The 14,521-nt window shown below is 41.9% G+C and overlaps 1 protein-coding gene across 5 annotated transcripts in view; it reads right to left on the bottom strand.

Annotated features, from left to right (window-relative positions):
- Positions 1-2,519: 2,519 nt before the first annotated feature.
- The window catches only part of LRRC9 (leucine rich repeat containing 9), a 96,899-nt gene continuing 84,897 nt past the window's right edge, over positions 2,520-14,521 (bottom strand). For 4 of the 5 annotated variants that reach the window (XM_075843586.1, XM_075843588.1, XM_075843584.1 and 1 more), the window contains 4 exons: positions 12,765-12,890; positions 10,040-10,211; positions 5,915-6,086; positions 2,520-2,859 (listed from right to left, as the gene is read on the bottom strand). In XM_075843586.1, coding sequence (XP_075699701.1) covers positions 2,820-2,859; positions 5,915-6,086; positions 10,040-10,211; positions 12,765-12,890 — 510 coding nt within the window. In that variant the 3' untranslated portion in view covers positions 2,520-2,819. The remainder of the gene's footprint in view (positions 2,860-5,914; positions 6,087-10,039; positions 10,212-12,764; positions 12,891-14,521) is intronic. The other variant, XM_075843587.1, reaches the window with a different exon arrangement.

Here is a 14,521-nt window from a genome sequence, read left to right as displayed (position 1 = left end):
AAGAAAATTAGCATTTTGGTAACAGGCACATAACGGATTCAAATACATTACAGCAGCTTTGCTAAAGAATACAACAAAAACAACAAATACATCCCATATTATCTGACAACTAATGCTCCTCCTATATTTTTGGTACATTTACATAATACTTATGGCAAGGGAATGCAATAGATGACACACAGGGCTTCTCACTACATAGTCAAACCTGAAGAAAAGCAGTGATGCCTTTCTGGGTATAACCACTTTGTATTGCTGCGGTAATGAACTGTAAACAGTTAAGTTGTCAGTAAATAGAATGATGATAGAGAACACGTCCGATGTGTATGATTTGGTCTCTTCACTCGATAAATATGTGTCTGTTCTCACAATGCCATGTATTCTTTATATTGATTAAAAAGGAAGAACATTTCTTTAAAATGACTAGCTGTCAAGACAAATAACTACCTAAGAGCGGTTTCCAAGCCTCTCCAGATGAGCGTAATAATGTAGTGCAAGCAACGGCTTCCATCAGGAGCGTAATAAGTATAAAGCCTACACGGATAGGAATTCTGGCTCTATACTGTGTTGAGAGATATATATATGTGTAATATATACATACACACATACATACAACTACTGGTAACACCTATACTGTATGTATGTATGTATGTATGTATGTAAGTATGTAATACAATATAGTACATTCATTTATTAGCAGCTCTTCTGTAGAAATTTCTTGCTTGTGTATTTAAAAGAAATGTAACGTTAAAAAAAAAAAAAGTCATCAATATACCGTAGTCCTCCTGTTTTGCTAAAATGTCTTTTCAGTGGTTTCATATATACAGAATTTGTTTCTGGGTTGGGGCTCATGTACACTGTTGTATTGAGAACTCCATACAACCTCAGAGTAATACAGCGCCCATAGACTTTTATGGAGACACACTGGATCTCTATACGGAGTCACAGAGTGTTTTTTTTCCTGTTGGATTTCGTATGAATCCCTCAGAAAAATAAATAAATAAATCAGACATGCTCCCTCAAATCTCCCCAAAAGCACAGTCCTACAATACAGCAGCATCACAGAGGGCTAATGGCTCTGTAGTTCGGAGCAGCAGGCATTCTGTGTGCCTCCATACAGCCAGCACATGCATGGGGCGTGCTCTTGAATCCTTAGGCTATATTCACATGAAAAAAATGTCCACTATTAACGGATCAAGTGTCCGTTTTTCATCGCCATTTTGCATCATTGGGTTTCCAAATTTTCATCCATTTCCAGTCCGTCTGTCCGTTTTTAATGGCCGTTCAAAATACTGATGAAGATGGTGAAAAACAGTGCCCATGTAGGTAGTGCCATCTGAACATTGTGCCAATGTAGATGTTACTAAAGTGCCCCCTGAAGATGGATAATGCCATACTAGCCCTGTAGTTAGCACCACACTGACCCTGTAGTTGGCGCCATACCAACCCTCTAGTTAGCGCCACAATGCCCCCTGTACTACCGCCACAATGCCCCTTGTAGAACCACCACAATGCCCCCTGTACTAGCGCCACAGTGCTCCCTGTACTAGCGCCACAGTGCCCTTGTAGTGTGCGCACACTACCTCTGCATTTATTCCTAAAATGGCATGTGAAAGCTGGATACTCACCTATGCAGCACTGTGTTCTTCAGGTGTTATTAATTTTCAAAACAGATATAGTAAAACATAATGGAAGTAAATACTTCCTCAGAAATAAAGAAAACAATATTAGGGGTATAGCCCCAAGTAGAAGGTGACAATCATATCCAATGAAAGCAACGATACATAGTTCCATCGTGAATGTATGACAGATCCGTTTTTAATGGTGGTTACATGGATTGACGACCATTAAAAACCAATCCATTGACTTCAATGAGGGCCGTCTGGCCATGAAATAGGCCAAAAATAGGACATGTCCTATTTTTTGACGGCCAATATTCATGGGCCGTCAAAAAAAAAAAACAACTGCCGTGTGAATACACACACAGAGCCTCATTGTTCTGAAAACGGCCGTGTGAATAAGGCCTTAAGCTGGATTTACATGCAGCGTCAAAGTCAGGTTTTTGTGGCTTTTTTTAGTTACCAATTTTGGTTGTTAAACATGGTGCCCAGATATTTGAGGACATTAAATACTAGTATATGAAGTTCTCTACACACAATGCATTTTTGCTCGTGGAAGTTTTTGCCTCTGGTGCCATTTTTTCCGAAACGCAGTATGCCTAGAAGTGATATTTTTTTCGGTAATTTCTGCCTATAGTACTGTATCGTTCCCTGGATGAAATGGGGGTAATGTACACGATTGCCACCTGCTTATATCTATAAAATGCCCTGCCTTCCATATCAACATTTATTAGACAGACTGTAGCAGCTACGTGCAGAAATATTTGACCATTGCGCCAACCATAGGATTTATTTCAACTCCTAATTGAGATAAATTTCCTGCCGATTTGAGAAACTGATGAGAAATATACTGTACACCAATATAAAAATAAATACAATAATAAAGAAAACCGTACAAATGAATTGGCTTGAGTATATCGAATACTCATAGGTTTTATTTTATAGGAGTTTTCGTGCTGCAGGACTGCAGTGTTAATAAGGGTTCATTCTGTAACATTTGCGGTATGGATAACATTCAGCAGACAGCGATCTGTCCACATCATCTGAACGTATAGATTTCTTTGAGTTACATTGTTGCCATAACCTATAAATAAATGACGGTGTATTACACAAATATACAGTGAAGGGCAATGACTATTTGTGTCGTATACATATTATTATGTCATTGAGGTAGCAATTGTCTCACCAAAACCGCCCACAACCTCACATGCGGTTTTGACGAACTGTCCCATTTCCAAGTAATCTGCAAAACAAAAACGTGCAAAATATGAAAAGAACTTGTTAGTAGAGTGCACATTACCAGACCCAGATTTCTGACGATAAAGTGTAACTAAACGTTCGACAAACTTATACATGTCGTAGTGAGATGTCCGAAGTTTTAAATGGTGGGGGTCCGAGCACTGAGACCCCCACCAATCGCTTAAACGAAGTGGAAGAAGTGCTCGTATGATCGGCTCGTGTGTTTGTTTCTGTTCGGCCTGTACACCGTTACATCGGCTTTCTGAAAAAAGCCGATCAGAAACAGAGCAGCTGATCGCTCACACAAGTGCTTCTGCCGCTTCGTTTTAGCGATTGGTGGGGGTCTCAGTGCTCGGACCTTCAGGAATTTTGAGCCAGATTTTGACCTGTCTGCACTTTCTTGCCACGATTTTCGCTCCATTCTTCGCCCGCGGCCATTTAGGGCTGCAGAAAAAAAATAATGCAGCGAAAAACGCGTTCTCTGCCTCCCATTGATTTCAATGGGAGGTCAGAGCCGGAACCCCGGCAAGAAAGAACATAACGCTTTTTTTCCCCACCAGCGGCTAAAAGCTGGCGTGGAAAAAAAACGCCTCCGCCTACCAATGGAAGGCGGTTTCGGACATTTGGAACGGATTCCGGTGCGGTTTCCATGTCAAAATCAGCGCCAATAAAACCCTGTGTGAGCTGGCCCTAAAAATACACAATGAGAAAGGTTTATATTTTATATTTGGGCAGAATTCCTCCATTAATGTGGATTATTATCAGACTGATCCTGGGAGTGAATATTTATGCAATTTCTAATATAATATTAAAAGTGGCTTCAAACAAAGGGGTTAATTTATCAACCTTTCTACATCCGTTTTCTGGTGTAGAGAAATCACAAAAAGGGCCCAAAAGTCAATGCAAACTGCAACTTTTGCCCTTCTTTCGCCGCCCTTCTCAACCTTTTTGGAAAAGGGGCATGGTTTCCTAAACGTGGCGGAGCCACAACAGCCAGACAAGTTTATTACAATTTACATTACTGTGGAAATCTTCGCCAGCTCTCCGCCACCTTTGATCACCATTTTACAGTTTACATACAGAATTAATCTTCATAAATACACATATATTATCCACTCAACAGTCCGTTTCTCCAGGTGAGCTTACAATCTAATTTCTTAATCTAATTTTGAAACTGTAGTACCCAGACTGAACGAACACAAATATGGACAGAACATACAAATACAGTGCAGATGGTGCTCTGGTCTGTGGTGCAAAGACCCCTCATGCACTGACCCAGATTGAAATGTTAGTTCCATTATTGGCTCCCAGTTAGGTGACTGACCCCGTTAGGGCGGATTTTAGATAAAAACACTGCGTCGTTTGTGGAGTTTCTCCTGGTATTTTTTTGGTGGGTTTTTTTGCCCCATTTTTTTTCCTTCAGACAGATGTTAGAAGGAAGTTAATGCTGAAATATTGTGTTTTGTATTTTTAGGTGCAATTTTTTCTTTTGTGTTCCGTCTCTTTGCTCAGCAGCGTTTTTCAAAAATCACTGGTTTGACGTTTTTTTCCAGCAGTTAGTGGCGTTTTTCTCCCATACACCTCCATAGATTATTTTTTGTTTTCCTCGTGTCAATGTGAGTTGCATTTGCTGAAGTTTTTTGGGGCTTTTTCTTTTCTTTTCTTTTACAAAATTCACCATGTGTTGCAAAGAGGAATCTTTGCATCACATGATGTTTGAATCACATAATTTGCAATGTGAAAAACGCCACCTAAAAAAAAAAACCATGCAGGTCGTAAAACACACTATTAGCACAAAACACCACAAAAAATTTGTTAAAAAAAATTGTTTTTTTTGCCAAAATAAACACGACACAAACTGTGTATAAAGAAAGCCTAAGGCTACATTCACACGAACGTAGCCCACCTCTAATGTGAAAAACTGCAGTTTTCCACGTCCGAGATGCACCCGTGCAGGACGCGTTGTCACGGATCCCCAAAAGACTACAGTCTATGGAGGGATGCTTGACACGCAGTAAAATAGGACATGTCCTATTTTTCAACGGAGCGTTCACACACTCGGTTGAAACAACGGTCATCTGCCCATTGATTGCAATGGGAAAAACGGCGTTCCGTACCCACGGGGCATTTTTAAAAATGGCCGTGTAAAAAAAAGGCTAGTGAAAAGAAGTTAATGTCAATTCTTGAGCCGTTTTTCATTGAAACCGCTCCAAAAACGGCCGTAAAAAAGCAGCAAAAAACGCAAGTTGCTTAAAAAACGGCTGAAAATCAGGCGCTGTTTTCCCTTGAAACCCTTAGGGTATGTTCACACGGCCAAATTTCAGACGTATACGAGGCGTATTATGCCTCGTTTTACGTCTGAAAATAGGGCTGCAATATGTCGGCAAACATCTGGCCATTCATTTGAACGGGTTTGCCGACGTACTGTGCAGACGACCTGTTATTTACGCGTCGTCGTTTGACAGCTGTCAAACGACGACTCGTAAAAATACAGCCTCGTCAAAAGAAGTGCAGGACACTTCTTTCAGACGTTTTTGGAGCTGTTTTCTCATAGACTCCAATGAAAACAGCTCCAAAAACGAGTTGGTAAAAAAATGAGTTGGTAAAAATGCGAGTTGGTAAAAAACGTCTGAAAAGCAGGGTCTGTTTTCCCTTGAAAACAGCTCTGGATTTTCAGACGTTTTGGTTGACTACGTGTGAACATACCCTTACAGTGTCAGACACACCCCTGGTCTCCAGTTGGGATTGTTAGTTGTGTTACTCAGTAAGGCTAGACCTCCACTGTGGCATATGGTCGCCAGTGAGTCGCGGTAAAAGTGCATCAATTTTACTGCGACTCAAGAACATCGAAATGTCGCTATGGAGTTTAGCCGAAACAGACAGCCGGGATCAGCAGTGATTTTTACCAGTTCTACTGATGGACAAGTCTTATATTCCTGGCTATTGATTCCGCACACAGCACAGCTCCTTCCACTGTGTGTAGGCCGCGGGTACAATAAAGCTGCATATGTTTGTCAGGTCTGTAGTCCCAGCAGTGGCCATTAATAAGCGGTACACACCTTCCTTCATGCTCCAGATTGTTCGCTTGTAACTGCGCTGCACGATTTTGGTTGCCTTGTTGTAAGTACGTAGAAGAAATACTTGTTCCTCCTTTCAACTGCCTGAAAGCAATTTCTGCATTCACGCTGCGTGGGTTATTCATCACACCTCCATGGTGCTTGGTTTTCTTGTCTGAAATATAAAAAAGTCTATCAAGACTGTAATCAATTTATAAATAAGCCCCGGCCTGTAATTTCCTTTAGCTCAACAACATTCGTAAAAAAGAAAACAGGGAACAGACAGATTGTGTTGTACGGTACATTTTACTCTGCGGTTTCAATAGGTGCCATTATATAAGAGTTCTAGTTTAAGATAGCAGTGGTCTGGAAAGTTTTAGGAGATCCAAAAGTTCACACCTAATAAAAGGTCAGATAAGATACCCACCAGTCTTGTCAGCGGACACGGGCTATTTGATGACAAACTGTAGTCTGGAAACCTTAGACTGATGGCTGACTGGACCTGACACGTTTATGTACTTTAGGCCCTGTTCACACCTGCGTCGTAACATTTCGTTGTTCTGCTCCTTCAGAGAAGCAGAACAAGGGAATAACAGAAGCAACGGTTCCGTTGTACAACGGACACCGCCGGCGGCTGACGGGACCCTTTGACTTCAATGGGTTCCGTCAGGGGGTCCTTGATTTTACTGGACACAATAGCGCAACATGCTGCTCTATTGTCTCCGGTAGTCCCTGCCAGATCTGCGTTGGATTCCTACAACGCAGATGTGAATAAAGCCTTAGATAACCTATTAGGCAATTGCATAAACAACAATTACCTAAAGCTGGAATCTCACAGTTTAAATTTGTTTTTCGCCACAGATCGGGGCAAAGCCGCACCATTTTGCCGTGATTTTATGAAAAAACGCATTTAAACTGCGACGTGAGGTTCCAGCCTAATATATGGTTATTAATTAAATCATTAAGCTGTATTAATCTGAAAATAGAGTGGGGCAGCTGAGGGAACTTTACATTCATCAAACCTTAGGCTTTAGTCACACGATAGTATTTGTTCTGTATTTTGCATCAGTATTGGGAAACCAAAACCAAGAGTGTAACATAACCGAGAAGAAGTGTAATGGAAAGATCTAGAACGCGTCCGTGTTTTGGATTCACTCCTGGTTCTGGCTTACAAATATCAAAAGCATACCTAACTTTTCAGAATGATCTGTCATACGTGTGTACATGAGGAATAACATTATTTCTGGCCATTATGTGACTTGTATTCTGCATTGCTTAGCAGTTTTCTCCTCTGCAGGCTCTCTCTCTAATCCTCAGTTGTCTCTGAGCTAGCGGGCAGAGCCTAACTGCTATCATGACTTTTATTCACTGCACATAGAGGAGAATCCCCTGTATCACATATATAGAAGCAGCAGCAACATGGCAGAGATTATACTGCAGTAATGAACAGTATAGCTGAGAATCCAGCACTGGGGTGAATCACTTACTAGAAGCTGCTGCAGTGTCTCGGTGTGCCTCTCTGCCTCTCCCTCACTCTCCTCCCCCTCCACTTCTATGGGCAGCTGTAACCTGATCCCTCAACGAGCTGATAATTCGTCTTGAGGAGACGGAGAAAGCAGTAAATTCAGAGCGAGTGAACAGTAAGGCTATGTTCACACAACTTATTTTCAGCTGTTTTTCGGGCTATAAACACCCCAAAAAACAGCTAAAAATACGAAGGCAAACACCTCCAAACATCTGCCCATTGATTTCAATGGGAAAAAACAAAGTTTCGTTCCCACGGGGCGTTTTTTTTACGCGGCCGTTTGTAAAAAACGGCCCAAAAAAAAGGAGTGCATGTCACTTCTTGAGCCGTTTTCAGAGCCGTTTTGGATTGTCTCAATAGAAAAACAGCTAAAAAAACATCCGTAAAAAACGCAGCAAAAAACGGCTGGAAAATCATAGGTTTTCTCCTTGAAAAAAGCTTCGTATTTTACAGCCGTTTTTTGTTTGCCATGTGAACATACCCTTCGGAGGGAGAGGGGAAGATGAAAGGAGCCTGATAAGTGGAGACATTTTTTTTTCTCTAACTAGATATATTCCAGTGTTTCTTATATTTGCTTGTATTTATGCATAGTTTGTTCAAACTGCAGGGTCTAGTGAAGCATAAGGGTATGTTCACACGGCAACGCCAAATACGTCTGAACTTACGGAGCGGTTTTCAGGCGAAAACAGCTCCTGAATTTCAGACGTTTTGACAAGCGCACGCGTTTTTCGCGGCATGTTTTACGGACGTAATTGGAGCTGGTTTTCATTGGAGTCAATGAAAAACGGTTCCAATTACGTCCCAAGAAGTGACATGCACTTCATTGAGGCGGCCGTCTTTTTACGCGCCGTCTTTTGACAGCGGTGCATAAAAAAAAAAACCTGTCTGCACAGAACACCGGAAGACCCATTGAATTCAATGGGCAGATGTTTGCAGACGGTTTGGAGCCGTTTTTTTCGGCCGTAATTCGAGGCGTAAAACCTAATACCGACCAAAATACTGCTGTGTGAATTAGGCTTCGTTCACATCTACGTTGTGACATTCCGTTGTTCAGAGGAGCAGAACAAGCGAATAACGGAAGCAACGGTTTAGTTGCACAACGGACACCACCGGCAGCCGACGTAACCCATTGACTTTAATAGGTCCCGTCAGCCTTTTGTTTCGGTGTCCGTGATTTTACCGGGTACAATAGCGCAATATGCTCGGTAATCCCTGCCGGATCTGCGATGGAGGCCCCTAACGGAGTCTTTAACGCAGATGTGAACAAAGCCTAAGACTTTACGGTGCTTTCACACATGCCAAAACGATAGTCTTTTTTCCGTGTGGCCAATTACTAATCCGCAAAACTTGAAACAAGTTGAAAGAATCTGTTTCACCCGTAGAAGCTGCACGGGCAAAAAACGAATTGCAAAACCGTGGCAATTTGTGGTAAGACACGGATGGTTTTGCCGAGCGCTATCTGCCTGGGTGGAAAAAAATGATGCCATTCGTCATGTGTGAAAGCACTCTAAGCCATATTTTAGGTAATTGCTCTGCATTTCCATAAAAATTTCTGCAGAATACCACTAAACTGGAGTAACTCTAAAATTGGGCCGTTATTGTAAGAGGAAGCCTCGCTTTTCCATAAATGACATAAATGGCATTTGTCTGCTGATGTCAGCGCCAGGGAGAGCGGCTGCGGGATTTATATTTCCCCATGGCTTCCTTCTCCAATTACGCAAATGACTTGTGCTCGTACAGGAGCAATTTATTTACACTAAGATTAAGGAATTGCTTTATCCGCCAATCCAAAAGGTGCCGGCTTAGTTGAAAAGTGTTTGTGGTTTCAAGGGCATCTTCATCGTGGTCTAATTCTTTGTCGCTAATAAATAAAACCAGAAAAAATTAATAAAAATACAGTATATTTTATAGTACGGATGTCAGTATGTGAAGTTTGTCGACATGGAGAATGTGACATTGGTCACGTGTGACATTGGCTACATGCAGCATTGCCAAAAATCTAACGGGCAGAACCCGGCTAGTTGTGTGGATGACGCAGACAATCCTGCGGCCGCCGTTCTTCTAGTACCTGCTGTTCTGAAAGCCGGTGCTTATTGAGCCCCCCCCCCGGCTGTGTGTGGATGAAACGCGCTGCCCAACATTGTGTCTTTATTCAACACTCCACGTCTGTTTTTACGAAGCACCTCTAAAAACACATTTTCATTAATCCGCAGCAAGGATGTCGGCTTAATTGCTGGGGTCTGACATCTTTGTCCTTATTTAATTGCCGCTGATTGACATTTTTGTTTCTAAGCATTAAGCATACGTTTAGAAATTAGTCTCTGTGATTTTAATACATGGTGCTTTAAAAGAAAGAGCTCTGTTTAGGGTTGCTCAATTATGTCAACAACTCTTGGCAGAAAATAATTTGTGCAGAAATTAGCACTTAAGAGTCACCCAGCTCCGTGCTCGCCAGCCAAGGGGCCCTGAGTGTGTGTCAGGAATGAAAGGCTGAATTAGCGGCATGATTATGATTCTCCGTGTTTAACATATGAGGACTATACAAGCGTTTGAATGCCATTTAGAAAAATAAAACGTACCCGAATGGATTGCAATTTACTTACATTTGTTTGATTCATTTGGAAAGACGTCGTCTTGTGCATTATTTAAGTAGAGATCAGGCCCGGAGATGTGGTGCTGGTTCCCTCCTGGCAGGCAGACATTGGTAACACGTAACGGCGATGCCTTGCTCAAGATCAGTGTGGATACTGGATGTGCGGCTTCTGTGCCACCGTTCTGACCAGATAATGATCACACATGAGGAAAAAAAAAAACACAACCAGAAAAAATGATCAGCCGCTATGTGAATGTGTCGAATTTTTGTCTCATCTCTTGGTTGAACTTGATGGACATGTGTCTTTTTTCAACTGTACTTACTAAGTAATTATTTAACCCTTTGGTTTATTGTCCTCTAAATTAGTGTCTTTTTTCTGGAACACTGACGTCCATAAACTTTGGGGTATTTTCCGCTGAACCCATAAACATGCAGGAGCGGTTACAAGATCTCAGTATCAGTACAAGTAATGTCATGCGCTTAGAAATTACTCGGTGTTTTCTGTAGAATATACAGAATCTATATAGAAATGGTAAAAATGGTGCTCTAGGGTGGACATACCGTTTGAGGCCTCCTGCACGCGGCCCTACAGAGCCGTAGGTGTTGCTGTAGGGTGCGCCATACGACGTCATTACAGGGTCAGTATAGCTTTGTAACATTGCGTTCCATGGAGCATGCCGTGATTCATACACAATCAGACAGAAAAGGGAGAGGTACAGAAGTGCCCCATTGTAATGTATGGGTGTTGTAATACAGCTTGGATGCTGTATGGAGCCATTATAAAGCCATGTGAATGAGCGCTTAGTATTGCCACAATGCTTGCACAGTGACGTCAATAGCACCAACCCGGGTGCCCAGGTCATTCAAAAGTCACTTATATATTGGGCATTTGCAAGATTAGGCAGTAATCAGATGGTCAAAATGCTGGATTCACAAGCCAAGTTTATCGCTGCATTTTTGGGTCAAAAAGGCTGCGGCCAGTTGTTACTTTAAAGTCTATAGTAAAATATGAGAAACATAAATACACAGCTCTTTGGTTTGTAGCAATGTTGTCGAGTATTTTCTGGTCAGTGTTGTTTTTTTCTAAACGCTCCAGTTATGGTGTTTTTAAAGTCCTATAGAGAAGTCTATGGAAAAAACGCGTGTACAGAACACCATGTAGTCCAATCGTTTTATTGGTGTTTTTGGTGGGCATTTTTTTAATTTTGTGTCATTATACACCTGTGTTTTTCCTGGAGTTTTTGAAGTTCTATAGAGAAGTATGCTGCATTTGCTAAAAATGCTACAGACTACAAAAACGTCACCAACAAAAACGCGGTGTTTGTAGACATTCTCATATTTCAATGCAGATTTTAATGTAATATCTGGCTGGGCAAAAAATGCATTGAAAAACGTCACTGAAAATGCATCAAAACACTATGGCTCTGTTCAGACTTTTTTTTTTTTACGCTGATTTTGACACGGAAACCGCGCCTAAATCAGCAGCAAAAAACGCTTGAAACCACCTCCCATTGATTTCAATGCGAGGCGTTTTTTTACGCGGCAGTTATGCTAATTGTTGCTGCAGTTCCACCTCTGACCTCTCATTGAAATCAACGGGAGGTAGAGAAAGTGTATATAGCCCTTTTACAGCCACGGACAAAAAACACCACAAAATCTGCAGCAAGAAAGTGCAGGCAGGTCAAAATCTGCCTCAAAATTCCTAATGGAATTTTAAAGCAGATTTTTCAGCCTGCAAAAAAACTCAGTGTGAACAGGGCCTATGTGTGATACCGACTTTACAATAGTCATGGCCAGCACTATTATCTACCCTGAACAATAAATCCACTTGTAATGACCTTACTGACTGTTTCCCCAATGCATCTTTGCACATTTGTCAGACGTAACTGAACCTTTCTTTTATCAAACATTACATCCATGTACATTTAAATGCATTGTGATCCCTATCCATAAACTATTTCTAATACTGTTAATCCCAATTTTCTTTTTTATTTCCACAGAATTTTACAATTGTTATTGCTTCACCTTATCATGGCAATTATATTCATAGCACTCCAAAAAATCCAAACTCTCAAGTGCTGAATATCGTAGGCTTTTCCCAGCAGTGTCCATATATGTGTGAGAATTGTGGTTATGTCATGGCTGTGAATAAGTGTCTGGTGTAATATAAGTGTAAGGGCTTATTCAGACGAACGTGATATACGTCCGTGAAACGCGCGGGATTTTCACGAGCGTTGCACAGACCTATATTAGTCTATGGGGCCGTGCAGACATGTGCGTGATTTATACACAGCGTTGGTCCGCTGCGTAAAAGTCACGACGTGTCCGTTCTTGGAGCGTTTTTCACGCATCACTCACCCATTGAAGTCAATGGGTGTGTGAAAACCACGCATGTCACACGGAAGCACTTCCGTGGGACAAGCGTGATTCGCTTAACAGCTGTCAAAAGTATGAATGAAAACAGAAAAGCACCACGTGCTTTTCTGTTTACAAACATCCAAATGGAGTGTCATAATGATGACGGCTGCGCGAAAACCACGCAGCCGCGCATCATATGATGCTGCCACACGGAGCTGTCAAGTGCCTTTTGCGCAGGCAAAACGCTGCGTTTTTTGCGTGCGCAAAAGGCACACGCTCGTGTGAATCCAGCCTAAAGCAGAGACTATTCCTCCATTTTTATTCCATGTTTAATGACCGATATAAAGTGAATGGACACATAGAAAGTGCGGTTTTACTTGCTGTTCCAGGAAATGAGTCTCTGCCCGTGCTCTCTCCTCAGAGGTCACGGAAATGCCATCTAATATCTGCAGGTTTTGCAGCCGGAGTACGATCAGCTGCCGATGGAACATCTTACGGGAAATCTAGAGAAACAAATGATACAATAAGATAGGACATAGCATAGGAATATATTCAGTTATAATGTGTCATAGTCGGGGGATTTAATATCGAATACCTTTGGTGGTCTAAGGTAAGGAACGGATTAATATTGATAATCATGGTGGTTATCTAATATCCCTGGAGGTCTATGGTACTTTAGTTGTTAACACCTTTTATTGTAATTATATTATTTAATATTATTATATTGCTTAGGATGGTACAGGGGTTAGTAGTGGTCTCGGATCGCTTTAAGGTCGGAGCTCTGTTTTCTTTTAAGGCTCTTTTTACACCGTTTTTTGGCGCGTTTTTGACGCGAAAACCGTGCTAAATAAGCCTCCCATTTATTTCAAAGGGAGGCGGAAAAAAACGCTGGCGGGGAAAAAGAAGCGACATAATCTATCTTGAGGCATTTTGAAATCAATGGGAGATGGAAACAAATGCCGGGAACGGCCGCTGCATTTTTTTGATGCGTTTTTGGGCTAAAAACGTTTGGGCTCAACATACGCATCAAAAAACGAAACGCGTGCGTTGCATAACCACTTCAAAAAAACCGGAGCTGAATTTTCCAGGCAGAGCTTTCTGTCTTAAAGCGTAACTAAACGTTCAATCAACTTTTTATTTTCTAGCAGCATGTGTAATATAAATATATTTTGTAATATAATTTATCAATCAATTTGGGCTCCTTTTTGTGTTATATGTGTTTTAAATGGCCACTCTGACACTTTTCTACCACATTTTATTTCTTGTATTTCTCCTGTTGCTAGCAGAAATCCGTACACCGTTTGAATGTATCAGTGTACGAATTCTGCTGCCTGTGGTACAGGTGGGTGGTGGCCCCATCCTGATGTCAGATGTGCACGCCCCCATCGTGACGTCAGATGTGCACGCCCCCATCGTGACGTCAGATGTGCACGCCCCCATCGTGACGTCAGATGTGCACGCCCCCATCGTGACGTCAGGAAGGTCTCTCTGCCTCTATACAATACACAGTTCTCTAGCAGCAGAGCGCATGGAAGAGACTGTGTGCACTGGTCTCTATGCCTGGATGATTCTTCCCCCTTCTCTCTGGCAAAGACCGTCAGGACACTAATCTGAGCTGCTAATTAGCATCAGATAAGACTAGGACTGCTCCTTCCGTCCCCCCGTCCCCCCCCCCCCCCAATCACCCTGCCGTCCTGTCTTATCTTCCCTGCACTTGCCAGGGAATGTGAAAAGAAAAACTGATTGCTTTCTCCTGGAGTGTGCAGAGATATTTCCATCTCTGGATATAATGTGTTGTGCTGTGCATAGCTCCGTGCACGCTCACAGTATTATAGCTCACTGCTCGCTCACAGTATTGTAGTGATCACCTCAGAGTTCACTGCCCATGAAAGATACAGACAGATCGTAACATCACACACAGCAAGACACGCCCTTAGACACGCCCCTAGCAACTGGCCAGAATCAGGAGGTGTGAGAAAATAGATGTGGACTGTTTCACAAGAAAAAAAAGATGCAAAAAAGGTACTTTGAAGTGAAAAAAATTGCTAGGAGTAATGTATTCACATAGAGGGACATAATAGCAGTTTAAATATTTTTTTTTTTGTGAAAGTTTAGCTGCGCTTTAAGCTCCAAA

Source organism: Rhinoderma darwinii, chromosome 12 (genome assembly GCF_050947455.1).
Source record: "Rhinoderma darwinii isolate aRhiDar2 chromosome 12, aRhiDar2.hap1, whole genome shotgun sequence".
NCBI classification, from domain to species: domain Eukaryota; kingdom Metazoa; phylum Chordata; class Amphibia; order Anura; family Rhinodermatidae; genus Rhinoderma; species Rhinoderma darwinii.
This window is presented reverse-complemented; position numbering and strand designations above follow the sequence as displayed.